The sequence below is a fragment of the Polistes dominula genome, unplaced genomic scaffold (assembly GCF_049000335.1).
Source record: "Polistes dominula isolate Pdom_NZ unplaced genomic scaffold, Pdom_raw_medaka contig_26, whole genome shotgun sequence".
Taxonomy (NCBI): Eukaryota; Metazoa; Arthropoda; class Insecta; order Hymenoptera; family Vespidae; genus Polistes; species Polistes dominula.
This window is the reverse complement of record NW_028300939.1, coordinates 1,305,410-1,331,767: the sequence shown is the minus strand read 5'-3', so window position 1 is coordinate 1,331,767 and position 26,358 is coordinate 1,305,410. Positions and strand designations below refer to the sequence as shown.

General features: G+C 25.4%; 5 protein-coding genes across 11 annotated transcripts; 2 read left to right on the top strand and 3 right to left on the bottom strand.

The window, feature by feature from the left end:
• Positions 1-1,118: 1,118 nt before the first annotated feature.
• Positions 1,119-8,557, bottom strand: LOC107072957 (cdc42 homolog). Of its 4 annotated transcripts, none has more exons than XR_016176245.1 (6): positions 8,468-8,557; positions 7,459-7,681; positions 7,227-7,336; positions 6,920-7,117; positions 6,300-6,829; positions 1,119-6,095 (listed from the first exon to the last, which is right to left on the bottom strand). XR_016176245.1 is itself a non-coding variant. In XM_015333302.2 (5 exons), exons 1-4 carry the CDS (start codon positions 7,634-7,636, stop codon positions 6,740-6,742), a joined length of 576 nt encoding a protein of 191 aa, XP_015188788.1. In that variant the 5' UTR covers positions 7,637-8,459; the 3' UTR covers positions 1,119-6,095; positions 6,691-6,739. The 4 variants fall into 4 exon arrangements, 1 of the variants encoding a protein (XP_015188788.1); XR_016176244.1 differs by having other exon boundaries at positions 7,459-7,911; positions 8,468-8,522; XR_016176243.1 differs by lacking the exon at positions 8,468-8,557 and adding an exon at positions 7,760-8,459.
• A 559-nt stretch (positions 8,558-9,116) lies between these two features.
• Positions 9,117-13,118, top strand: Socs36E (Suppressor of cytokine signaling at 36E). The gene is made up of 6 exons (XM_089171532.1): positions 9,117-9,518; positions 9,723-10,454; positions 10,557-10,864; positions 10,948-11,187; positions 11,266-11,532; positions 11,621-13,118. Exons 2-6 carry the CDS (start codon positions 9,917-9,919, stop codon positions 11,909-11,911), a joined length of 1,644 nt encoding a protein of 547 aa, XP_089027658.1. The 5' UTR covers positions 9,117-9,518; positions 9,723-9,916; the 3' UTR covers positions 11,912-13,118.
• Positions 13,119-13,360: 242 nt separating this feature from the next.
• Positions 13,361-14,343, bottom strand: LOC149032863 (uncharacterized). Of its 4 annotated transcripts, none has more exons than XM_089171528.1 (3): positions 13,902-14,142; positions 13,687-13,793; positions 13,361-13,605 (listed from the first exon to the last, which is right to left on the bottom strand). In XM_089171528.1, exons 1-2 carry the CDS (start codon positions 14,008-14,010, stop codon positions 13,711-13,713), a joined length of 192 nt encoding a protein of 63 aa, XP_089027654.1. In that variant the 5' UTR covers positions 14,011-14,142; the 3' UTR covers positions 13,361-13,605; positions 13,687-13,710. The 4 variants fall into 4 exon arrangements, with proteins under 4 accessions (XP_089027654.1, XP_089027656.1, XP_089027657.1 ...); XM_089171530.1 differs by lacking the exon at positions 13,361-13,605 and having other exon boundaries at positions 13,675-13,793; positions 13,902-14,048; positions 14,129-14,343; XM_089171531.1 differs by lacking the exon at positions 13,361-13,605 and adding an exon at positions 14,150-14,343 and having other exon boundaries at positions 13,675-13,793; positions 13,902-14,048.
• A 481-nt stretch (positions 14,344-14,824) lies between these two features.
• Positions 14,825-16,258, top strand: LOC107072958 (uncharacterized). The gene is made up of 5 exons (XM_015333303.2): positions 14,825-15,102; positions 15,268-15,357; positions 15,554-15,673; positions 15,758-15,844; positions 15,925-16,258. The coding sequence occupies exons 2-5, from the start codon at positions 15,285-15,287 to the stop codon at positions 16,065-16,067; spliced, it is 423 nt and encodes a 140-aa protein (XP_015188789.1). The 5' UTR covers positions 14,825-15,102; positions 15,268-15,284; the 3' UTR covers positions 16,068-16,258.
• Positions 16,259-16,480: 222 nt separating this feature from the next.
• LOC107072959 (fibroblast growth factor 13) lies at positions 16,481-26,119 on the bottom strand. The gene is made up of 5 exons (XM_015333305.2): positions 25,610-26,119; positions 21,972-22,407; positions 18,917-19,107; positions 18,190-18,293; positions 16,481-17,652 (listed from the first exon to the last, which is right to left on the bottom strand). Exons 2-5 carry the CDS (start codon positions 22,277-22,279, stop codon positions 17,464-17,466), a joined length of 792 nt encoding a protein of 263 aa, XP_015188791.2. The 5' UTR covers positions 22,280-22,407; positions 25,610-26,119; the 3' UTR covers positions 16,481-17,463.
• Positions 26,120-26,358: the final 239 nt, after the last annotated feature.

Genomic DNA, 26,358 nt, shown 5'->3' with positions numbered 1-26,358 from the left:
ATTCACGAATATAATAAATTGGTAATTACCAACAGTATTAATTAAAATGTCAAGCTGCAAGAATTTTCTGAATTAGAAAAATGTATCACACATATATGTATATTTCTAAATGTATATATATATATATATATATATATATATATATTTGTATGTGAGTAATACATAGGTGTAAAGGTATAATATTTATACATGCAACATGTATGAACAAATATGCATATACAAAAGTAGTTAGATATTTAATAGACAATGTATAATTTGTTGGTTAAAGTTTTCTCTAGTTTTTGGTTTGATTTAATTTAATTTTGTGTTTTTATTTTTTTATTTTTTTTTATTTTTGAGTATGTAGATAATTGAATTGAAAAGTTTGTTAAATATTTAACATAGAATTTTGTTTTTATTTATTTACTTTTTTTTTTTTCTTATATTGTCTTAACATTTTATTTTTTTTTATTTTAGAGAAATAATTAACTAAAAATTATTTTTTACAATTCACCCTTTTATATATATAGATGAACAAATATATATATATATATATAGATAGATAGTACATATATATATATACATATATATATACTTCTTTGAAATAGAAAAAAAAGAAAAAATAGAAGAAAACTATGATTTGACTCTTCCTGTTCGTCAAACACGCTTCGTTAGTCGAGATTGGTACTCAACGTAAATTAAAAAAGATCAATCCTTCTCGTTTCTATCAAATACTTTTTTTTTTATGGGTCCCTATATATATATATATATAGGTGTGTGTATGTGTACACACTATGTTATAATTAAATAAAAAAACTTTGTAATTCAATTATTATAAGAAGAATAATTAATCAATCATATCGGTTTTATTTTCTACGTTTATTTCTTCTATATAATATTCATACATACATACATACATACATGTATACATACACATATGTAATGTCTCTATGTACATAGAGAATTTTCATGCACGAGTGTGTGTTAGACGTGTGGGTAACACGAATAGTCGTCAAATTAAAATGATTTCATTAAAATGTGAGGAAAGTAGAAAAAGCTGATGTGAGATGGAAACAAAAAAAAAAACAAAAATCGATTTTTAAACTTTTAAATTAAAGTTTGTTCAATGTTAAAAGAACTTTTCTTTCTTTCTTTTTTTTTATGATTATAATTACTCAATTAATTTTATTATTAGCAATTATGAAAATGAAAATTGAAAAAAAAAACACGACATCTAAGAATAATTAATTTAATTAATCATTCATTGTCCCAAACGACTTTTGTAGGATAATTTTATTTTTTATTTTTTATACACACCACTTATTTATAATTATTCATAATATTAACAAACACACGTATATGCATGCATCGATAAACTCCACTCTGATCATTTTTATCAAACACATATATATATATATATATTCGTCCATAGCATTATAAAAGTTAAACGGTTTGATAAATATTTTTGTTGTCAACAAAAAAAAAAAGAAAAACAAAATTTTCGATTACTTTTTCAATCCCCACTTTCTATTTACAAAATGATGATATCATTTGATGTATGGTAATGCAATAGCACGTACAGTTTGTTTATTACAACTCGTATGTAAACGTGAGTATATCCTAAGCAATATGTATTACTATATCAATATATAAACGTGCGTATACATAAATACATACATAAATACATGCATACACATACAAGTTAATGATAAATTGAACGTGTGTAATACGTGGATCGTTTAAACACAGAGGAGACATGTCAAATGCACGACAATGTTAACATAAGTATACAGTACATCGATTACTATAGAACATTTTTCAAAGTATTATTACAAAAGTATAGTAGAATATAGGATATGTGTATGTGTGTGTGTGTATGTGTATGTGTTGCAGGTGATCAAGAAAAGTAGGCCGAATAACGTATATCATACTTTTCCTTTATCTTTTTCTTTTTCTTTTCTCTTTTTATATTTCATATAATTAACTAGACTTTCTAGATAATTACTAGAATATAAAACTACTAGAAAATATATATAAATATATACTTTCATGATTATAAAAAAAAAAAAAAAAGAAAAAGAAATGTTTATTAAATTGTTAGTGTCCCCATTAGTGTCCCCATTAGTGTCCCATAATTTGATTCAACCATTTAACACATGTAACCATGTTAAATGTATATATCTATTTTACAAGTTGATATACAAATCTCTTATTATGGGGTATGAATGATGAGGGTGAGGGATGAATGAGAGGGATAAAATACAATAATATTTAACGATCGATTTGATAACAGTGTAGAATCTCGTATTGGTTTTGACTTCATAAATCAAAGGGTAGTTTGATGTGGTAGATGAGTTAATGTTGAAAGGGGTTGTTTATGTATATATGTGTATGTGTGAGAATATTATATAATGTAAGTGATGTGAATGATTTTGATCGATATTAAGGAACATGATTTTGACAATTGACTGACTTGCAAATGATACTTTTGATTTTAAGATATATATATATATATACCTGTATATATATATATATATAGAGAGAGAAATTCCATTAGTGTTATACTCACCTGATCGTATAATCATTATGATGAAACGCCATCGTCGATGCAACGCGCATGATCATATTCCATGGGTATATATATATATATGTATTACGTAGGTATAAAGAATTTTAGGGAAAATGAAAAAAGCTCTCGTTCATAATAGTGTGTACTATAGACAGGTATATAGTATATATATATATATATATTATCAAGTATATATTATATTGTCCTACATATTTTATGTTATAGCATTTATTTTCCGAAAAGAAATATAATTATTATTTAATAATAGTAATAATTTTATATTAGATTAATAATTATAATTAATATATACTATTTGAATAATTATTATTAATATATATTATAAATACTAAATTAACTACGATTATCATATTTTGTATGAATAATTAATTTATCATTTTTAAGTTTATTATTTTGTATATATATATATGTTATTAGTAAAGTAAGTCATTTGATATAAACCTAATTGAGATGCATTAAAATGAAAAAGTTAAAATGAAAGAAAGAAAGGAATGAAAGGAAGAAATTCGATGACACAAAAAGAAGAAGAAGAAAAGAAAAAAGTATTATTTCTAATTACAAAGAAAGCATGGTGCATCGACATCGCGTTTTCGCCCTTGTTCTCCCAAGATACCTCGTACAAAGATACATACATATATAAAACATACACACACACACACATACCACTTACTAACATGTTTTTCTACAAACACATATTCTTCTTATACATATATATATATATATGAATATAATACGTCGTGCGTGTAACATTTATGTACTCCTCCTATACGAATATTTGTTTATGCGTATGTATACGTCTCTGTGTATGCATGTATATGTGTATACTCACGTAGGTTGCTGCTGCTTGTTTGTCATACATGCCAGTATAATCTATCCATTGTATTCCACACTCTTCTCTTACTATGCGAACTACGCATAACACACCAATACAAACTCAACTGTGAAAGGAGAGAAGCATGCCAAATGAAATAGAGACGACACATATACATATACATATATATTTATATATATACGTACATAGTTCTCTCTCTTTCTCTCTCTCTCTTGAGAAAGAGAGAGAGAGAAAGCAAAAGAAAGAGAGACAGAATCATCAACGAAGAAGAAGAAAAAAAAAATAAAAAGCGTTTGTAAGAGCTGTACGCTGAATCTTTGAAGAGGATGAGGAGGAGGAGGAGGAGGAGGAGGAGGAGGATCTTTTCGTGGCCCGATTCTATCTTTTTTCGTCGTACTCACTTTTGAGAATCGAAATAATAAAATACGCAAATACGTGTGTATGTATGTGTGTGTTCTTTATGAATTCTTATTTTTTATTTTCAAATTATCATCATCATCATCATCATCATCATCATTACAATATTACATACACACAAATATACATTGAAATCTATGTATAGAAAGAAAGAAAGAGAAAGAGGAAGGAATATGTATTTAAGCATACAAAAGTGAAATACCAATACTCGTATTTGCGATCCATAAATTGATAATAATAAATAATAATAAATAATAAATAATAATAATAATAATAATAATAATAATAATAATGATACATAAAAATCGTTGATAAAACCAATGATGTGACTAGTGGGACATATGAATTTCTTTAATTGGAATTCGGCCTTGGCAGGAATAATTTGACAAAAAAATTACCCGGAAATAGTCTGAGACTTTTTTTTGAATGTTCAATTCGCCCCCTTTCCCCCTAATAAAAATGAGATGCGTCAAAGTATTTTACAAAAAAAAAAAAAAATTAAATAAGAATGAAAATGATAGAGATGGAATTGGTAGATAAAATTACAAGAAGAAGAAGAAGAAAAAGAAGAAGAAGAAGAGAGCTTAACACGTTAAACGCCATGCGAATTCTTAGAGAAATCCCCGTCAGGCCACAGGTGTTACTTTGTATTGAAAATAGTTGAAAGTGTCAGTCATTTATGACTGACGTGGCCTAAATGTAAAATCTCATGTCAGTCATATATGACTGACGTGGCCTAAATGTAAAATCTAATGTCAGTCATATATGACTGACGTGGCGTTCAACGTGTTAAAGACGCATATATACTACATATATACATATATATAGATGAACCGCGAAATATGAAAAAAAAGAAAACACGAAAGTAGGGAAAATGGCTACTCTGAAACATTGAAGACTGCAATAATAATTAATTACTCTGGCCTATTTAAAATACGATATATACGAATTCGTTGCTCGATTAAAAAAAAAAAAAAACAAAAAAACAAAAAAAAGAGCAACGTTATTATAGACGATGAATTCACAGTGAATCCCGTTAATCATAAATAAGAAGTGTGCCTGTTTCAATTGAATGAATGAAAAAGAATAAAAAAAAAATAATGTCTCTTTTTGATCGTACGTTCGATCGTAGTTCACAATCAGTGACGAATAAGACGCCATTGTGTAAGAAAACAAACATGGCGTTCTATCACGAATTTCAAATAGCCCGCGTAAGTGTGCGCGCGCATTAACGGCGTACGAGTATCTTTAGAGATTAATAATGTCTTGTTAGGAAAAAGAAAAAAAAAAAAGAAGGAAATTAACAAATAAAAAAAGGAAATACTATTTATCCGTATTGTATTCTGGTTATCTCTAATTACGATCAGTAAAAATTATTCTAAAGAAGATGAATTTGTATTTTTTACTTATCTTCTTCATCACTCGCCATTTTCAATCCTGGAATCCTTGAAGATTTAATTTATTTGTTTTGTTTTTTTTATTTATTGAAAATAAAATATTCTACGTTTATATCCAATTTTATTTTTTCTTAATAAGGATCGCATTTAATATTTTTAACCATTTATATATATATATATATATATATATATATATATATATATATTTCATTAGTAGTAGTAGTAGTAGTAGTACGCATACCCCTTGGGACTATTTCTCTAAATATTTTAATGGAATTCTCTTTGATTAATAATTGTTAATATATAAATAATAATCAACGTATTTATATAAAATGATTTTATTGGTTCGTGACACTAAAAAAAAAAAAAGAAAAAAAAGATTAAGTGGCAACGTAGAATTATTATTATTCATATAAATAATACTAAACATATGAAAATTAGATATAATAATAATCCTTAGAAACTTTTAGTATCATCCAGTTATTAATCGATTTTTCTATTTTACGAACATTGGATTTGAATATAATTAATATCAATGTTATACAGTATTGAATAAATTCATTCAGTTGTTTTTTTTCTTTTTTTAAATAATTAATATTTGATATTTAAAATACTTAATCTCCATTATTCGTAATTCGTTAAACAAGATGTTTTTTTTTTTTTTACATGATTTTTATAAATGATTTATTAAAAACGCTAAATTAATGTGTTTGTTGTTGTTAAAAACAATCTTACATTTAAAATATCCTACAAGTTTTGCCAGCTTTCATGGTACATTCTCTATTAAGAGAGCTTTCTTCTCGATCCTTGATTGATAGTATGTGGAACTTTGTTTCGTTTATGCGATTGTAAAAAAAGTCAACGTCAATAATCGCAAGTCACCCTGAAGAAAAATTTCACGTATTAACTCATACTTCTTATTCGCGTTTGTTAAATTACACTCATAAGTGTTTCAAAAATATATATATGTATATATATATATGTATATACATATACATGTATATATATTCTCCTTGATATAATATCATCTAATAAGGTTGTAATATAAATGACAAAATCTACCTACAAATAAGACACATTTACGCACCATTGTATAAGATAAATAAGTTTATGTAATTTATATGTACAAAAGTATGGTTATCCACATCTGCGTGTTGCGATCGACATTTTATACAGTTACAAAAGTATAATACCCCCTAATTATTAAGGAGAAATGCAAACATGCAAATAGTTTGTAATTGCCGTATCGATTTTTTTTTCAATACAAAATTTCACTTGACTTTCCAAGTTCTCTTTTTTTTTGTTTGTTTTTTTTTTTAAATATCATTTTAGGATAAACAATGCCTTTATATTAACGTTAGGCATATATTCATTCTTTGATATTCAACACGTTATTTGTTAAGCCTTGTTTTGTCTTATTCAGTGTGTGGTTATTGCTTCAATAAAATAATCTGCATGCACCGTACGATAAAACTCACAATCTTCGACAATATTGAGCCAATCGTTCGATATGGAGGCAATCACGTCCTACAAGACAACGCATCGTCTTCTTCTAACTGGTTCTGGTGGTTCTAAGGCTGCTAAAATTGCTTCGTCAAAAACATTCTTTAGACCTTTCTAAAAAAATAAGATAAACATTGATTTAATTACTTCATCGATATTAAAAATGATGAAATTCATTTGTATCGTCATTGTAACAACAGATACCTGCGTAAGAGCACTACATTCTACATATTTAACTGCTTTCAATTCTTTCGCAAGTTTCTCTCCTTGTTCACCTGTTATTGGCTTTTGTTTATTTTTTGCTAATTTTTCAATGGTCGCTGCGTCATCTCTTAAATCGATTTGTGTGCCAACAAGTAAAAAAGGTGTTTTTTGACAATGATGAGTTATTTCTGGTACCCACTAAAACAACAACAACAACAACAACAACAATATTTAATATGAATTCATTCACATTCACATATCTTATAAAGATAAATATATAAAAGTGATTAATATATTATACATTAACCTTTTCTTTAACATTTTCAAAAGATGATGGGGATACAACAGAAAAACATACTAGGAATACATCTGTTTGTGGATAACTGAGTGGTCGTAGTCGATCATAATCCTCCTGACCTTAAACAAACATAAATAATATAATAAATATATTGGTGAATAGGTTATTAAATACTTTAATATATATATATATAAATATAAGATGAAATATATACATATATATATATATTACTTATAGTTACCAGCAGTATCAAATAATCCTAAAGTGTATGGTTCACCACCAATCATGACTGTAACTGCATAATTATCGAACACCGTAGGCACATATTCCGATGGAAATTTATTCGTAGTGTAGGAAATCAATAAGCAAGTTTTACCAACAGCTCCGTCTCCTACCACAACGCATTTTATAGTCTGCATCTTTGTCACTGTTTGTTTTGTTTGGTTTTGTTTGTTATATTTGACCTAATTCAAGGATACAAATAAATGTTTGTAATCAATTCATTATGACAAATGTTTTATGAATGTTTTTTTATGACTTACTACTTAAATGAGACACAGTAGCATACACACTTTCTGTTTAATTATTTAAAACTTTGAACACAAGAGACTATTATTTATATGATATCAATATAAAAACATGTCAATGTTCTCTCTTTCTCATTTAAACAACACCGCATGAAAATAATCTGCAACTTTTCATTAACTGTTAGATGACACTCCACTTTTCTTTTCTTTTTTTGTTTTTAAACTTATACGTTAAAGTATTCTTTATTATTCATTAGATATTACTATTGTTAATAGAAAATGTTTGAAACTTGATTAAACACTATTGAAAATTAGTTTTTTCAACTGTAATAGGAATATGTTTTAAGAGGCAAATATTTGTGAGATATAATATCCCCTCTGCAAATGCAACTGTAAATATGTATTTATATATTCAATATATAGATAAGAATTTGAATAGAATAAATGATAAATAAAAACAGTACACGTTAACAATTTCATCCACTTTTGTTTGAAGAACTTTTCTGCATATATAAGTTGCTCATTAATGGAACATTGTTTTTGGAGACGCCATATTGGTTATTATGTCAAATATACCGATTGATATTTAAGTCTGCTTTAATTTCTATAGAAATATTTCTTAATATTATTTTAACATTAGATTCTTATTAAATGTTTAATAACAAATCACCTTATACTAACAACAACAATTAAATATATGAATAACGGATATTAAAAACTTACGGATAACTGGGCGTCGACAACGCTATACTGTCACAAATATTTAAACCATTCAAGAAGGGGTACACGTGTCAAACGAAGTATTAACGAAGACTGCCATCTACGATTTTACTTCGTCCATTGAAAAAAAAAAACAAAAAAAAAATCGAATTTTTATTTGAAAAATGTAAAAAAAAATCAAATTACAAACTATAATTATACAATTCAATATTTCATTGTTTCTTCATATGCATTATTTGATGATCATTTTAATTTTCAATATGGCGAATTAAAATTACATTTTGCATAACATATATATAAAAATATATATTTTAAATAAGATAATTTATAATTTAATAGGTTAAATTATTTATTAATAATAATCAAAATAATTATATTCATTTAATAATTATTTCAATTTGATTTAAATTATGTGTAAAATATAGAAGAAGAAATCTCATTGGTCGATACATTACTGCATTAGTCTTGAATGTTTTATGGTTATGTTTTATTTATACAAATATTTTTATATACATAATACATACGTATTAACGTTATATATATTCATAATTATTGTAAAAATGAAATATATATATAAAAAAATGAATGCATAAAAGGGAATAATTTCATAAATTAATTGTTATTGTGATTCCAGAAGTACGGATAAAGAGTTTCCATGATTTTTAACATGGTGGTTACGCTTCTAGTTTAAACATTAACCAATGACGAATGGTAAAGAGACAGACATGAGATAGTTAGGGAAAATGGCTGACGATGCAGTGGTCCGTGTTTTGACTATTTTACGTATATTTTCGTATTGAACGTTCGACATGGAATTAATTGATATTCCAAACAAACGATTTTCATTATTTCATAGTGAATAAAGTGTTGTGAATTATAAGTGTGTTGTTATAGTGTACGAATTAAAGTAATTATTACTTGATGATCTGTCAAAACTTGTCTGAACCTGTCTAAACGTGATTCTATTCTAGCTGCCATCGTGTAATTTCATTATAAATACCTTTAAATATTATTTTTTTATATTAATATTCGTAAACACGATGAATTTATCGAGGTAAATATAATGTAAAACAATTTTTATATTACTAAATAGTATTTTTTTATTTTTTTGCATATTTCTCTTTCTTAAATGTATTATTCTTGTTTCATTTGACAAACACAAGGAACACGTTTAAATATCTATGACATAATGGCATTATTTTCACATTTTGTATTTAATATCAAATTAGTTTCTAATTGTTTTTTAATTTGATTACAGGATAATAAATTGAATATATTGACAGAGCTAATGAATAAATTAAATGCCTTAGAATATTCTATAAATTAAAGAATAGTTTGTACAATGTACAATCATTGTATTATTACTGTATAAACATATTGACACTGTTGATACAGAACGTTATAATAGAAATATCATTGTAGGCCATAAAATGCCTGTCTATAGTGTTAACGATGGGACAGCATTTTGCTAGTCTCAGGGAATTTTTTAAGATGGATGGTGATAAACAATCTGCAGAAATATATTCTAATGTATTACAACAACAACAACAACAACAACAACAGCAACAACAATCAACATTGGAAATGGTTGACCAAGATGATACAGAAAATTTACCCAATTATGAGAATAATGGGAATGTACCTGTCTTGAATTCAAATGTTATCCCAAATAGGGAGAGTAATAAATCTGAAGGAAATTTGGGAAATCATAATTTGAATTTAGATCTAGATAATCACAATTCTAGATTTGAATCATTATACAGTCAACCGGTGGAAACTCAGGATATAAAACAAGTTCGTGGTAATGGAAATATTAATAATCCTGAGACACCATTCAGACAACAGCAGCAACAACAACAACAACAACAACAACAAGAGGCATGTTGCAGTAGTTCTGGTGGTAGCAACAGTAGTAGTAGTTCAGAAGATAGTCCAAGAACTCCTCCATTAAGAAGATCTTCAAAAACATTATCATTCGGTAGAAGAAAAAGTAAGTCATTTTGAATATTTAACTTGAGATTAGTATTTAAAAAGTTTGAGTATTATCTTTAGTTGATTGATTTGTTACAACTTATCATTTATTTTTGTTTAGGTAAACAACGTAACAAGGATCAAAGTCCACTATGTAATCACATTTTATCTTCAAAAAAGAAAAGAAGTAATTGGGTATTAAAGTTTGCTAAGAGTAAAGTATCCAAAAACACTGATATTATTCCTGGTCAAGGCAACAGTAGTTCAGATTGTGTATGTACTGGTTATAGAAGAACCGAAGAACACCCAATGGGTGAAGGAATTGTATTCAATAGTAGATCTGCACCACAGAGTCCAATTCTTGGTCCTTTACCACCGAGTCCTGTGATTGATTTGTCAAGATTTAATCCAGAGGAATTTCCTATGGAAGTACGTACATTATTATAATATTACTTATACATTCATTGAAATTATATATGAAGAAATATATTAAATATAATTTTCATTTGAAGGATTGCGACGAAAGGGCACGTTTACAACGAGCACGAGAGATGGAAGAAGGCGTTGAACCACCTCCTGGATACAGACCTAATTATTCATCGGGTATACAGGTGCATCCAAATGGTATAACAGTAGATAGTTTGGCCGCGTTGTTTCAAGTACATGCTGGTATTCAAGTTGCTGCCCTTACTGCGTTATCACAAATAGATTTTACATTAATTCCAAATATTGAAAGACCTGCACATACGCAGGTAATTAACTGATTATTCCTCGATAAATAAAATCATTATACATTGATATATTAACAATGATTTTGTTGTTGTTTGTAGGTTGATTATGTGCATTGTCTTGTACCAGATTTACGGTCGATAACAGCATGCTCCTTTTATTGGGGTAAAATGGACCGTTATGAAGCCGAACGTTTATTAGAAGGTAAACAAGAAGGAACCTTCTTATTACGTGATTCTGCACAAGAGGAGTTTTTATTCTCCGTAAGCTTTCGAAAATATGGACGATCTCTTCATGCGAGAATTGAACAATGGAATCACAAGTTTAGTTTCGATTCGCATGATCCTGGTGTTTATGCATCTGAAACAGTTAGTTTTTATTAAATACATTTGATTGTCTCTCTCTCTTATAATTATTATTAAAATGATAGAATGATAATATGTAATATGTTTACAGGTATGTGGTTTAATAGAACATTACAAGGATCCATCGTGCTGTATGTTCTTTGAACCTATGCTGACTATACCATTACATCGTAATTTCGCTTTTCCTTTACAACACTTGTGCAGAGCAGTTATAACTACAAGAACCACGTATGATGGTATAAATAAGCTGCAATTGCCAAAGACCCTTAAAAGTTATCTCAAAGAGTATCATTATAAACAGAGAGTGCGCGTTAGGAGATTAGACACTGAAAATGATTTACAGACAGATACAAGATCCATATCATATTTACCTTTAATATGAGCCTTTATATATAATGTAGAAATAATATTGTTTGCTTTATTAATTTTTTTTTTTTTCGTCCTTGCATCATCTCTCTACAGTACTGCAGAAAAAAAAACCACACAGTCCCTTTTTGTGGTTTCATACACACAACAACACACATAATATCAAAGCTGATAATTTATTTCAAATTTTTTCAAATGTCTCTCTCTTTCTCTCTCTCTCTCTCTGCAATATTAGCAAGTAATAATGCGCACATATTTAGCAATGTATGCAACAAAGAAAAAAAAAAACAATTAGTAGATTTGGTTGAAATAATAAACAATTTCTAGAGGAAGTGGGTAGGGAGGGGGGCTGGCTGTATAACAACAGCACTTATTTTTCAAGTGACAAATGGTGTTACAATTCATTTGTCAAACTTGATAGTTTAATATGTAAATATTGTCACAACAAAGTGTAGTTGATCATCGAAGTCGAAGATGGTTTTTTTGTTTTCGTCATAAACTTAATTATTAAGAAAATTTGAAAGAAATTGATTGAAAAGTTTGTAAATTATTTGCTATCTTATAAGATTAATATAAAGGTTAAATTCACACATGCATATAACTTGCATATGTATAGAAAAAAGAAAAAAAATGTAATTGACATTTATGATATCTATAATATTTTATTAGGTTTACCTTATATGATTACATAATTATAATTGTTTCACAATGATTAGAAAAAAAAAAAAAAAAAAAAAAACAAAAACAAACAAACATTTCATTTATTGTATAATGCATCACAGACAGTGTAAAATTTCATCTTTACATGGCATTTGTAAAATTATTCTATCAATTAACAATCACAATATTTCTTATTCCTAATGTGCCTACTTACAATGTGAAATATCACAGCACATGGAATCTGTGTGTGTCGTTAAGTATTCATAATTGAATACGTAACAATTTCAATATTGATCAAAATTATTGTGTTGTTTTTTTTATCATTGAAGTGCAATCAGTATATGAAATTTGTTACTTAATTTTTTAAAATGATATGATTATGATATTTAAATGAAATAACAACATTGTTATGTTCGAAAATCACAAGTAAGGTTTATTAAAACCATGTGTATTATTATTATGCTTTAAAATTGTTAAATACATTGGTTGATGGTTATTACTTCTCATATATAACTCTATAATAATTTCTTATTAAAAATAAAATTTAATATTTATTAAGTGTACAGATATTGCTTATGTATTTAACACCTTATATATATATTTTCTAATATATTTATAAAATATATACATATATATATATATATATATATATATATATATATATATATATATAATAACAAATTATAATTTATATATATATATTATAGTAAAGAAGTTCTTAAATTAGTAAATTTATTATTTCTTTTTACAGTTTGTTTGTATTATAATATTATTAATAATATATACATATATAAACTCAATAAGGTTTTTGTTTTTTTTTTTTTTTTTTTTTTTTACATATAAAGAACAGAATAAAAAAATATATAAAAATGTATCTAACAAAATATTACATGCTTCATACTATAAACAATTGAAAATTACAATGTATAATTGTAGATATATATATCATATTGAAGAAATCATTATGTACATACACACACACATGTTGTACGTTTAAAACTGAAATTATTTGATAAATCAGCTGTTTTTTTTTTTTTTTAATTAGAATAACTGAAACAATTGAATAAAGTTATCTTTTTTATAAAGAATATAGAAAAATAAATAGAAAAGACAATAAAATTATATAATTACAGATATTCTATTTAGAATTCATAATTAAGTTAATAATTGTATAAATGGTAGTAATACATTATAGTTAAAAATAAATACTACAGAGAATAACACTGCAAATAAAGCATCTACAATTTATATAGGAATAATAATGAATATTATGAACATTAAACGTTGAACAGATAACACGTTATCATTATATTATTATAATATATATTTTTTTTTTTAAAGGATACGAATAAACATTCTTTCCCATGGTTCAACCATATATAATTCTGTAACCAACATGTATCGAAAATACCAATATTTTATAAAAGATACTACCATTTGTACTGGATTTTTCATGATTAAACTTGTTCAAGAAATAGAAGCAGGAAATATTACTAAAAAAAAAAACTGTCTTTTATATTTTGCAATAATCGTGTTTGTGGTTCAATTATCAGATTTGATAAAACATTAACACTTCTTTACCGATTTTACCGACCATAGAAAAACTAATTGATATATTTGATGATTCAGAAAGAATTCAATAATATAATTTTATGTACACCACCTTGTATATACTAAAAAATTTACTTCATCATAATTATTTATTATTATTATTGTTTAATTGAGAATAATTTTAGATAAAAAATAGATGATATCAAATTGTGATTAAATTACAAACTTTTGAATAGATTATTTTTCAAGTACTTTTATTGGTTTGTCCAATTACAATTAAATGAAGAAACTTCAACAATTTACAAATTGTTAATTAAAATAATCCAACATATTATATATATCTTTTAATTTTTATTTCTAAAAAATTCAAAAAAAGATATTTTCATTAAGTAAAAAGATAAATTTGTATAAAATTCATGTTAAAGTTTAAAGTAGTTATCCATTCTAGATACAATATGACTAGTGATTGTATTGACCACATAGGTGGCAGCACGTGTCAGTCGAAATACATATGGCTACCTTCGCGCATCGTATGTTGTGATTATATCTCTCTGTTTATTAAGTGTTATAGGACAATTGAAAAATTAACAATCATATTAAACTAAGGTTATATTAAATCTAAGAAAATTCAAATTGGAATTTTCGAGGTTAGTCATATTAATTAGTTCATTTTTCATTCGAGATAGAAATAATCGAGAGAAATATTATCGAAAGTGATTGTTTTAATCGATAAACTCGTGTGTCAAAAATCTTGAAACAAAAATTCATGTTAAAAGTTTAAAGTAATTATCCATTCTAAATACAATATGACTAGTGATTGTATTGACCATAGGTGGCAGCACGTGTCAGTCGAAATACATATGGCTACCTTCGTGCATCGTATGTTGTGATTATATCTCTCTGTTTATTAAGTGTTATAGGACAATTGAAAAATTAACGATCATATTAAACTAAGGTTATATTAAATCTAAGAAAAATCAAATTGGAATTTTCGAGGTTAGTCATATCAATTTTAGTTCATTTTTCATTCGAGATAGAGAAATAATCGAGAGAAATATTATCGAAAGCGATTGGTTTAATCGATAAACTCGTGTGTCAAAAATCTTGAAGCATTACGCGCAGGTTCTCTCTTTATCGTTTTACGATTTCTTCTTCTTGCAGTGATAAGTTGCATCAAGATGTCTGCATCTGTGACAGCTAAATTACAAGATGATATGAATAGTATACCATTGGCAGATGATGATCCTCAAGGTAAGATAATTTTGCATATCTGCATGACACATATATGACACTGATAATGCATGATCACACTTCTTGTCATATTTTATGAATCATAAAAATAAATAGTACATTATTTAAATTTAGTTGCTTTTTTTTTTTTTTTTGCTTTTATTTTTATATTTCTTTCAATTAGTAATATGCATTATCCTTTTGTCATTAAATACAGTGATTATCCCTGAAGAAGAGGTATTGGATAATGCATCTCATTTATCTGACGCATTAGGCAGAGGACGTAGCATGGATTCTATTCCATCCACTTTTACTAATGGTAGCTGTAGTCCCAATAGTAAGTTCATTATCAAAATGATATATATAGTTTAAATAATAGTAATGAATTTTTTATCAACGGTCTCATTTGTTTGACCGATAGGTTTAGATCCTGATATTAGTCCAGATGAACAGGAAGAGAAAGCGCGGTTAATAGCACAAGTCTTGGAACTTCAAAATACATTAGATGGTAAGTTTAAATTATTGATTAACAAATGTTTTTTTAATTATTATAATATGTATTAATTAACATTATCTTTTCTTTTTTAGATTTGTCACAGAGGGTAGACAGCGTGAAAGAAGAAAATTTGAAACTACGTAGTGAGAATCAAGTATTAAGTCAATACATAGAAAATCTAATGTCAGCATCAAGTGTATTCCAATCAACTTGTCCCAATACTAAAAAGAAATGAATTCCCTGTGAGATTTATTGCAAACAAGATTTCAAACATACAGGGATTAATATTGATAGTTGTGATTTTGATTTCTTATAAAAAGTATGTATGCACATATTAGTAGCTGCCTTATTTTCAAATAAGAACCATATAGTATGTAATTATAAATTTAAAGGTACATGATATGTGGTATTCATTAAGAAAAAGAATTTATCTTTATCTAAAACAAAATAATACATACTTTCTATAAGATTAAAAATATGTTTGCTTCTTAAAAATCGATTATATTCTTTTTTCAAAAAAAACAAAAAAAAAGAAAAAAAAAATTCACGCATTAAGCACTTGTTATCCCTTTTGTAACTTTTTTTCAAGGGATATATTTTAATATAGCATTCACCATTTGGATTGCTTTTTAAATAATGCCAGGGGGCTTTTTTAATAGTTAGGAATTTATTAACATTTTTACATTGATCATCGATTACCAAAGAATGTATAATTAAATTTGTTTTTTTTTGTTTGTTCTTTTCTATAATTATTTATAAGATAATGTGAAAAAATAATATAAGCTTTATTTAATTATTGTTAAACAATGTTATATTATTAAGGAGCGTTTTTTCTATATATCTGATCAGAGCATTTTTTTTTCTTTTTTTTTTTTGTCAAATTTCAATTTTTTTCTATTAATAAGAAAACTTGATTTAATACAACAAGTCGTTTGATACTTTAAGCTTTTGCTTAAGAATTCTAATTAACATATGTATGCAATGTATGTAGAATGTACAAAGAAAAGATAAAATCAATTATATAAAATATTATTATATAATATACAATATACACAGATGTGTGTACTCTCTCATGTGTACACATTATACACACAACTCTAATTACACATATTGTACTTAAATACAATACAATACAATACAATACATACATACAGATACTACGATCAGAATTATCGAATAAGTAAAAGGAAATCGATGTTTATGACATTTCTCTGCTATAAGCAGAAATATATTTCGATCGTATTTTCACGAATATTTTGAAATCTGTTGCATCCCCGTGTTGATTGTACGCAGCAGAAAACAATTTATTATTAATGTTAATAATCAGAGCGTATCGCAAAAAATTTACAACTGCGACTTTTGTGAGAAAGTTTCAGTTTGAGGGCACAAGCAAAATGCACAATCTCAAAACTATTCCATTGTTGAGTAAAAAAAAAACACAGTGTTTATAATAAACAATTATATTCTATTGGATTACGCAAAGGCGTACAATTTATCTTATTTCAGCTCATCTTTTTCTTTTCTTTTCTTTTCTTTTTTTTTTTCTTAATCTTTGTTTGAAACATTTCTTTTGCGTATTTTTAAATTAAAAGCGTACAAAAAGAAACATCATGATTTTGTTGATAATTTTGTTAATCTTGTCTTATTGCTAAAAATTGTATAGCCTTTTGACCCCAAACCGTTCTTGGTCCAGATTTTGCACGTCCATTTTTCTTTATACCAATCCACCAACCTGGATGTACGTATTTACGTGAACGAAATGCATCGTAAGATCCAACAGACCATTGTTCCCATTCTGTATTGTCCTTGTTCATATTTGACTGCAAGCAGAGGCGTTTATGATGATGATAATGATGATAATGATGATGATGATGAAAGCATTTTAACAAGACATTACTTAAGAACAAAAGAAACAAATGTAATCCAATTGTCTATGAATTTTATATTTTATTATGTTCATTCAAATGAATTAAATTAATTAATAATTAGAATTTGGAATTATTTTGAGAAAGATGTTTAATAGAAAAATAATTATTGTGAATTAAATTAATTAATGATTACAAATAGATAATATAATTAATTAATAATTAGAATTTGGAATTATTTTGAGAAAGATGTTTAATAGAAAAATAATTATTGTGAATTAAATTAATTAATGATTACAAATAGATAATATAATATAATTAATAATTAGAATTTGGAATTATTTTGAGAAAGATGTTTAATAGAAAAATAATCTATAATATTGAGGAATTGTTTAATATATTTTCAAAAAGTTTAATAGACATTGGATTGATATTAGAGTACTGTTTCAATATTATATATATATATATAAAAAAAAGATTCTTTTATCTTACCTCTCCATACAAGTAGCCCTTTTTATTAAATGCAAGATATAATTTGGTTTCAACACCTTGTATTCGTACAATTCCAAATGATACTGGTGTTACGTGTAAAAGAGCTAAAGATAATTGACAAAATTACAAAGACAATATTTACAATGATTTTATTTAATGTTAATGTTAATGTCAATGTTAATGTTAATGTTAATGTAACAATAATTATAATAATGATGTGTATGTTAAAAAAAAAAAAAATTCAAACAAAATTTATAAAAAAATGTTTAATAATGTTTTTCTTTTTTTAAACTTCAATCACTCGGTTATAATTATTGATACATTTTTAAAGTGTATTAGTAAAATATCAAATGATTTACAGAAATATTTTACAGAAACATTTACAGATACATTTAGAGAAAATAATTCATTATTTATTTATATAAATTTTATAAGAAAGTAAAAGTTTAGTAAAAGTATCAAATGATTTACAGAAATATTTTATAGAAACATTTAAAGAAAATAATTTCTATATAATTTATATCAATTTAAAGAAAGTAAAAATTAATAAAAAAAAATTAAATAACAAAATATTGTAATAAAATTCTAATAAAATTAGAATTTTTATAAGATGTTTGTTTTAAGATGTCAAATGAATGTATGAATCTGTAAATTTGTGATATTATTGATTTTACTAATACTGTATTAATATAAATGATGTTTAATTTTCTGTCAAAATATATTATACCATATTTTTCATTAGTTCCTGACAAGCCTAGAATTTTGCCAGTAGACATTATAGCAAGATGATAACCAGTACGACAGTAAAGTTTGATTACGAGAGAATTATAAATTGGATTTTCCGCTGGTTGCCGTGGATCCCATATTACGTAGGGTGAAATGGTGTAAGTAATATCAGAAGTCTCGTATCTTGATTGACTGTAAAAAAAAGGAATTCAAATTAATTGCTGCACACAATAATTATTATTTAAATTAATCTAATAATAAATAATCAATAACAACAACAACAATCACACAATGTATATAATTAGACAAATTTTTCATTTGATATTTTATATTTTTTATAATATTATTATAATCAATTTTATAATATGTGAGGATTCACAAATTATTTCTATGAAATATATACTTAATATTTAATTTTATTTTTTTAATTTGTTTTAAAATAAAAAAAAAGAAAAACAAAAATATGTTATAGTGATTAATTTATAATACGTACGAGGATTATAATAATTTAATTAAAAATATAATTTGTGTGTAAGATAAGTGTGTGATGGTTCACAAATTAGTTTTACTAAATATATTTAATATATAATATAATATTAATAATTAATATTATATTATAATATTAATAATTATATTATTATATATTTATATATTTAATATTTAATTTTATTATTTAATTTGTTTTAAAATAAAAAAAAACAAAAATATGCATATGTTATTGATTAATATATAATTTGTATGAGGGTCGTCATAATAATTAAGTTAAAAATAATTTCTAGGACAAGTTTATATTAGGATACATTAAAGTATGAATTTATAGACACACTTTGATCAAAACAACCCTCTTTAAACGTTTCTAATTTAACAAATGAATGTTTAATTATTTAAACGTTATCATATACATATATATATATATATATTAATTATAATTAATAAGAACGATTAATTGTACAGTTAATATTTTCTAATGAATAATTTTTCTAACGATAAAGAAGGGCGAAATGCCTTGGATGGATGGATGGATGGATGTTTTAAATGCATGTCCCTCGTTTAAGATTATCATGATTGTAATATCGAGCGTGGTTAACGTTTGAAAGGGTCATTGGAGATCGTAGAGATCCACCCTTATAACACAACAGACTTGTCGTGTCTTTATTAAGGGGGTAATAAAAAGATAGAAAGAGAAAGATATAGAAAGAGTTCACGCTCAAGAGAGGGAGAGAGAGAGAGAGAGGTGGTTTAGTTGCTTATGTTAGAAAACTGATGTGTATAATACACCTGTATTTATAAGTATATGTGTGTGTGTGTGTTGTATGTTTAACAAAAAAAATAGGACGATCAAGTTTCCAGGTCAGAGAGCCTTCTGAATGAAGCGTACCCTGCCTGCCTGCCTGTCTTGTCACGGTGTACGAGTTTTCGCACTCCGTTAAGTTTGAAAACGTTTTTCAAGGGTGTCGTCGTGTCATGTCGTGTCATGTCGTCTCTAAAGAAGAATGAGAATTTAATCTCATGTTCTATATATACAATTGTATATACATATATATATATGTGTTTGTTAATAATTCTATGTTCTGTTAATTTTAATCAATTGCATATATGCATTGACAGCATTCAAAGAGTTAAATCAAACGAGAATAGGAATATGTCATAAAATTTGAATTTAAATGAATTAATTCTAATAAATAGATATATGTATTATTTTAGAATGTGGGGACTAACTGTGTGTGTGTGTGTGTGTGTTAGTGTGTGTCATTGTCACGTTTATAAGTATATGTAACTACAAGGTTGTATAGTTTAGTTAGTAGAAAAAAAATGACACAAGCTTCATTCTCGTATTACGAGTAGAAACTATATCTATTAGACCTAGTGACCGACCTCCCCCTACACACATATTGCAATATTAGAGCAGAAAGTTAATCGAGTCAAATGATCAATGAATGCACGTGAGTGCACTTTATGCGTATAATCGGTGATAAGGGGGAAAGAAAACTACGTCGTTTTGTTAATCTAATTGATCAATTTTGATCAATAATTATAGTTTTGAATTTATGTTAATTGGGTGGGTACTTTGATGTATCCCTGAAATATGCTTCAATCATTTTATTTTAATAACACACACGTGTATTAAATGAATTTTTTTAGTTAATATTAAAAAGTTCAGAATAAATTACGTGTGATTTTGTTGATCTAATTGATCAATTTTGATCAATAATTATAGTTTTGAATTTATGTTAATTGGGTGGGTACTTTGATGTGTCTTAAAATATGTTTCAATGTCTTTTTTCTTTAATAACACACACACACATTAGTTATTATAATTAATATTAGTTAATTAAAGTTAGTTAATTAATATAGTTAATAAATTTTATAGTAATATATAGTATACTATTATGTATAATATATTTATATTAAAACTATATACTATACATTAATTACTACAATACTTTTATTAATAATTTTTACTATTTTTTATTATTATTAATTTTAATTAATTACTATTAATATTATATTACTTATATATATATACTATATATTAACTACAAAACATATACTATATATTATATATTATACATAATATAATTATAGTAATATTAATATTAAAATATATTATAATTACTATAATTATATTATAAGTCAAAATAAAAATGAGTTTATTAGTTATTACTTATCACATTATTTGAAACTAAATAAATTCAATGTAATTTAAAAAAGGATATTGTCAAAAATGAATGAATCGTTAGATAATGTTTAGTTTTTTTCAATATTACATAGAATTCATATAATGTTCAAATAGAAATTTTGAAATATCTCGAATCAACAGCTACATGACTTAATAAACCACTTTCATAATTAATAAGCACATATATAGAAACACGTTTTGTAAAATATAAAATGATGTCACATATATTCATCATCATAATCATTGTCTTCTTTGTTATCAATGATCTTTTTATTATTGTATTTCTCATTTCTCTTTTTTTGTTATAGGCTCTATATTATGTATTTTATGTAAAGGATATATAACTGTAATCAATGTAAATGTAACTGTATAATACCTGTTATCATCGTAGGAGGAAACTATAGTGTTCTTCTGTTGTTTCCTCGTTTCTATTTTATGTTTACGAGAATCACCACCACCACCACCACCACCACTGTTCAATCCCTTTTTCTCGTCGTCAATTTTTTTAGAATTAGGTGATGAGTTGGTGGAAGTGGGATGACTGATAGTTACAGAGGAAGATTCTTTTTTACAATATGACAAATCTGTGTCGTAACTATCGTCACTACAACTGTCATCAATGTCACTGCACTCCTCGTCACAAGTTGGTGCTTTCAAATTCTCGTGGATCCACCTTAAGCTCATTATCGATCGACCTAAACCACCCTTTCTTTTTTTCTTCTTCTTCCTTTTTATTTCTTATCTCGATTGTCCGAGTCTTTCTACCTGTTTTAGGTCTTTTTTTTTTTTTTTTTGTTGTAGTCGTCGTTGTCCTACAAACAACACAATACGTAAAACTTTAATTCAACAAATATATTTCTTCTGTATTTTCTATTAAGTTTGTTCTTCTTCTTCTTCTTCTTCTTTGATTTCAATCGAATTCTAAAATTATAAAATGGGGGTGGATATAAATAGCAAGGAGATATGAGGTTGATAAATGGTGTTCTTGATAAATAAATGAATGATTTGAAAAGTTAATCATTTTCTTTTTCTTTTTTTTTTTGCTTGGTGGGTCAAATTAATTTTATTTTTTATTTTTTATTTTTAGAAAAAAAAAGGTTTAGGTTGTCGAGATAGAAAATTTGTTTAAAACAATCTTCCTTCTTTCATATATTAAATAGTTTTGATATTATTTCTTCTTATTAATTTTAAATAAAATATTTTGCACGTGTGTTAGAATTGGTATTTCAAAGAAGAAGAAGAAGAAGAAGAAGAAGAAGAAGTTAGAAATTTTAGGTGTTACTAAATTAATATTTATTTTATAATATTATAAATCATTTTAAAATTATTTCTTCACGTGTTTTAAAATTGTATTTCAAAAAAGAAGAAGAAGAAGAAGTAAGAAACTTTAGGTGTTACTAAATGAAAATGAATTTTATTTTATTATAAATATTAATCCAAGACACACATAACACACATTCTATGATCTAAGTTATATAATCCAACACCATTTTATAATTCATAGAATTGAAAATAGAAAAAATACAGTTTATTTTTATTAGTGGTGGAATTAATAGTAGTAAAACGATGTTTCTGCTTTTCTCTCTCTCTCTCTCTCTCTCTCTTTATATATATATATTTCTCTTTTTCTCTTTTTCTCTGCTTATCTCAAGATCCAGGTCAGCTCGTTTTTTCTTTTTTTTTTTTTTTTTTTTGAATTTTCACTGAATAAAAAAAAAACACGTATGGCTCGTGCAAACGATATGCATAGATATATATATATGTATGTACTTAAAGTACCAACATAACAACCACGACTATTACACACTGTTATTAGAAATGATTCAGAATTCATCTTTCCCATCGTTTTAAGAGATTTTTATTTGCAAAAACTTGAATATTTCCTTTTAACATGAGAAAAAGAGATAGAAAATGATAAAAAGATAATGATTAAGAGAAAAAGAAAGATATCATATTTGCAACGGTGAAAATAATGCGGTTGAGGATTAGCGGTTGTCTCGGTCTGTTAATATTGCGAACGTTCAAGTTGAAAAATAATTGTGTTAGAGAAAGAGAGAGAAAGAGAGAGAAAGAGAGAGAATGAAAAAGAAGAAGAACCCATTTAGATTTATTCAAACGTGTGTCAATATAACATAATCACATATGTAGCACACACACATGTATATATATATATATATATATAGAATTCATTCAGTGAAATTGCACGTGTGCCATTCAATTTGAATCGGTTTTATAAGATACACACACGATTATGTTTCTTTTAATAAACATTTTATTTTATGATGCATATATAATATTATCGTAGTTAAAAATCACAGAAAAGTAAAAAATAAACAATTAATTTTTTATATTAAATAATAATTATTATTATAATTATTATTAATTAATAATATTAAAATTTTATTATATATATATATATATATATATATATATATATATATATATATATATATATATATATATTTAATTTTACTTTTAATTTACTAATTATTTAGTATTATATTATTTATTATTAATTTACTAATAATTTACTTTTTAATTAAGTATTATTATTATTATTATTATTACTATTATTTATATTTATTATTATTTATTAATTATATTTATATATTATATTAATATTATTATATTTTATTAATTATATATATATATAATATTATTGAATTAATTTCGAATAATTTAATATACAATTTTTAATTATACACAAATTCCAAAACGTATTAAAAATCCCACCTTCCCTCCCCCAAAAAAAAAGAAAACACATTCACATTATTTTGTATGATATTACAAATATTAATTATTTTTATTATCCACTAGTAGTACTAGTAGTAGTAGTAGTAATAATAATAATAATAATAAAAAAAAACACACACACACAATTATTTAATTAAATTCATATAGAAAAAATACGTGACATTATAAATAAAAAACTTCGCATAAACTTTGTTTACGATCTTAATATTGTATATATATATATATGCATCGTTAACACGCTATAAAACACTTTTACCATTTCGTTTGAGTTGGTTAAGTGTTTTTTTTTTTTAATAATAAAACTACCTTTTTATTATTCAATTATACTCATTAATGAAAATCTGAATTCTTCATTATTGCAAATTGTTAAATGAAAATAATATTATTGCTGTCTCTATTTCTCATTTTAATTGATTATTTTCTAACGAATTGAATTATTATTACATCATAATAAGATTAAATTTATTATTTAATTTTTATAAAACACATGTTTTTTTTTTTATTATTGAAAAATATCTTTCGTTAATTTAATAATTAACAGTATAACAACACACAATCACTATCACCACCAATATCATCATCAACTTCACAACCTTCATTAGGATGAACAGATGAGTTTTATGGATAGTAAGATTACACCTTTGTTTATGCACAAACAACGTTACATGAACATTTGTTATACGATACTATTATATTATTATTTCTTCTCATAATTATTTAAATGTTTTATTATATTCATCATATTAATTAATATTTAATTATATTTGTTTTTTTGTTTTTTAATATTTTGATTAATTTCTATTGACAATATTTCGTTAAAATTTAAATAATATTATATTATATTATTATTATTAATTATATTAATAATAATAATAATATAATAAATATATATTGTGTGTGTGCATAATACAATTATTTCAAGGTATATTTTTTTTATCGTCACATTATTAAAATTGTGTATTTTATAATTTATTTATTTTTTTTTCACTTTTCTTTTCACTCGTGTTAATCGTTGATTAGAAAAAAAAAAAAAAAAAATATGAGAGAGAAGGAAAATATATTATTATATTTAACAAAGAAAATCTATATAACAAACTAGTAAACTAAAAAAAGACAGAGAAAGAGAGAGAGAGAGAGAGAGAGAGAGAGAGAGAGAGAGGGAGTAGAGAAAATAGAAAAATCAAAAGAGATGAAATAAAATTGGAAAGTAAAACGAAACAACAAAAATACAATGAAAAATGTTAGATGGAGGACTAGTACCTTGGCAAAGTGTCCTACCTGATGCGCGTTTATCTCGCGACTGACACCTCTCTTTCTCTCTCTCTCTCTCTCTTCTCTTTCTCTCTCTCTCTCTCTCTCTCTCTCTTCTCTCTTTCTTTCTCTCTCTTTCGTATCCTAGTGTAATAGTGTATATGACGACGGTGTTGTCTACGATGGCGAACTTCGTAGTGTCAGCAGTTACCACCGCTCCCGCAACCCGAACCGAACTAAATTAAAAATAAGTCTTTGTTTCATGAGCATAGAAAATGCTAGATAGATACCTAGCTAGCTAGCTAGTTAACTTAGCTACCTATTTATCTACCTAGACAAATTTTACACCTTCTCTTTTTACTTTACATTGTATATTTTTCTATCTTTTTGTTTTTTTCTCTGTAAAACTTATAAATTGTAAGATTTAGCAAAGGATTTTTATTTGTTCTTTGCTAAATTAAACTGATCGAGATTTATAAGTACACGTGTGTGCGAGTGTGCGTGTGTGTGTGTGTTTACCAAAGAATTAATAAAAATTATGTTTAACTAGTTAGAATTAATGTTAGGTATATTGTTGTAACAAAACTATGTTAAACATTTAATTTATAAGAAAGAATTGTAAGAGAAACTGTATGTGTACGAGATTAAAGTGAATAAAATGTATTTAAATTAAATAAAATAATTTGTTCAAATTATTTCTATCCTGTACTACCAATTCCTGAATAAAAAAATCCTAATATGCATACGAAAAAATAATT

Excerpts from the sequence above, each read along its gene's own strand:
- LOC107072958 (XM_015333303.2), top strand. The coding sequence starts at position 15,285 with ATGTCTGCATCTGTGACAGCTAAATTACAAGATGATATGAATAGTATA. Across the intron at positions 15,674-15,757 it reads TGGTAGCTGTAGTCCCAATA|GTTTAGATCCTGATATTAGT; the intron begins GTAAGTTCATTA and ends TTTGACCGATAG. Across the intron at positions 15,845-15,924 it reads ACTTCAAAATACATTAGATG|ATTTGTCACAGAGGGTAGAC; the intron begins GTAAGTTTAAAT and ends TTTCTTTTTTAG.
- LOC107072957 (XM_015333302.2), bottom strand. The coding sequence starts at position 7,636 with ATGCAGACTATAAAATGCGTTGTGGTAGGAGACGGAGCTGTTGGTAAA. Across the intron at positions 7,337-7,458 it reads AGGATTATTTGATACTGCTG|GTCAGGAGGATTATGATCGA; the intron begins GTAACTATAAGT and ends TGTTTGTTTAAG. Across the intron at positions 6,830-6,919 it reads AATGTAGTGCTCTTACGCAG|AAAGGTCTAAAGAATGTTTT; the intron begins GTATCTGTTGTT and ends TTATTTTTTTAG.
- Socs36E (XM_089171532.1), top strand. The coding sequence starts at position 9,917 with ATGGGACAGCATTTTGCTAGTCTCAGGGAATTTTTTAAGATGGATGGT. Across the intron at positions 10,455-10,556 it reads ATCATTCGGTAGAAGAAAAA|GTAAACAACGTAACAAGGAT; the intron begins GTAAGTCATTTT and ends ATTTTTGTTTAG. Across the intron at positions 11,533-11,620 it reads GTGTTTATGCATCTGAAACA|GTATGTGGTTTAATAGAACA; the intron begins GTTAGTTTTTAT and ends ATATGTTTACAG.
- LOC107072959 (XM_015333305.2), bottom strand. The coding sequence starts at position 22,279 with ATGAGCTTAAGGTGGATCCACGAGAATTTGAAAGCACCAACTTGTGAC. Across the intron at positions 18,294-18,916 it reads AGGAACTAATGAAAAATATG|CTCTTTTACACGTAACACCA; the intron begins GTATAATATATT and ends AATTATCTTTAG. Across the intron at positions 17,653-18,189 it reads AGGGCTACTTGTATGGAGAG|TCAAATATGAACAAGGACAA; the intron begins GTAAGATAAAAG and ends CTCTGCTTGCAG.
- LOC149032863 (XM_089171530.1), bottom strand. The coding sequence starts at position 14,010 with ATGAAAAATCCAGTACAAATGGTAGTATCTTTTATAAAATATTGGTAT. Across the intron at positions 13,794-13,901 it reads ATGGGAAAGAATGTTTATTC|ATGCTTTATTTGCAGTGTTA; the intron begins GTATCCTTTAAA and ends TATAAATTGTAG.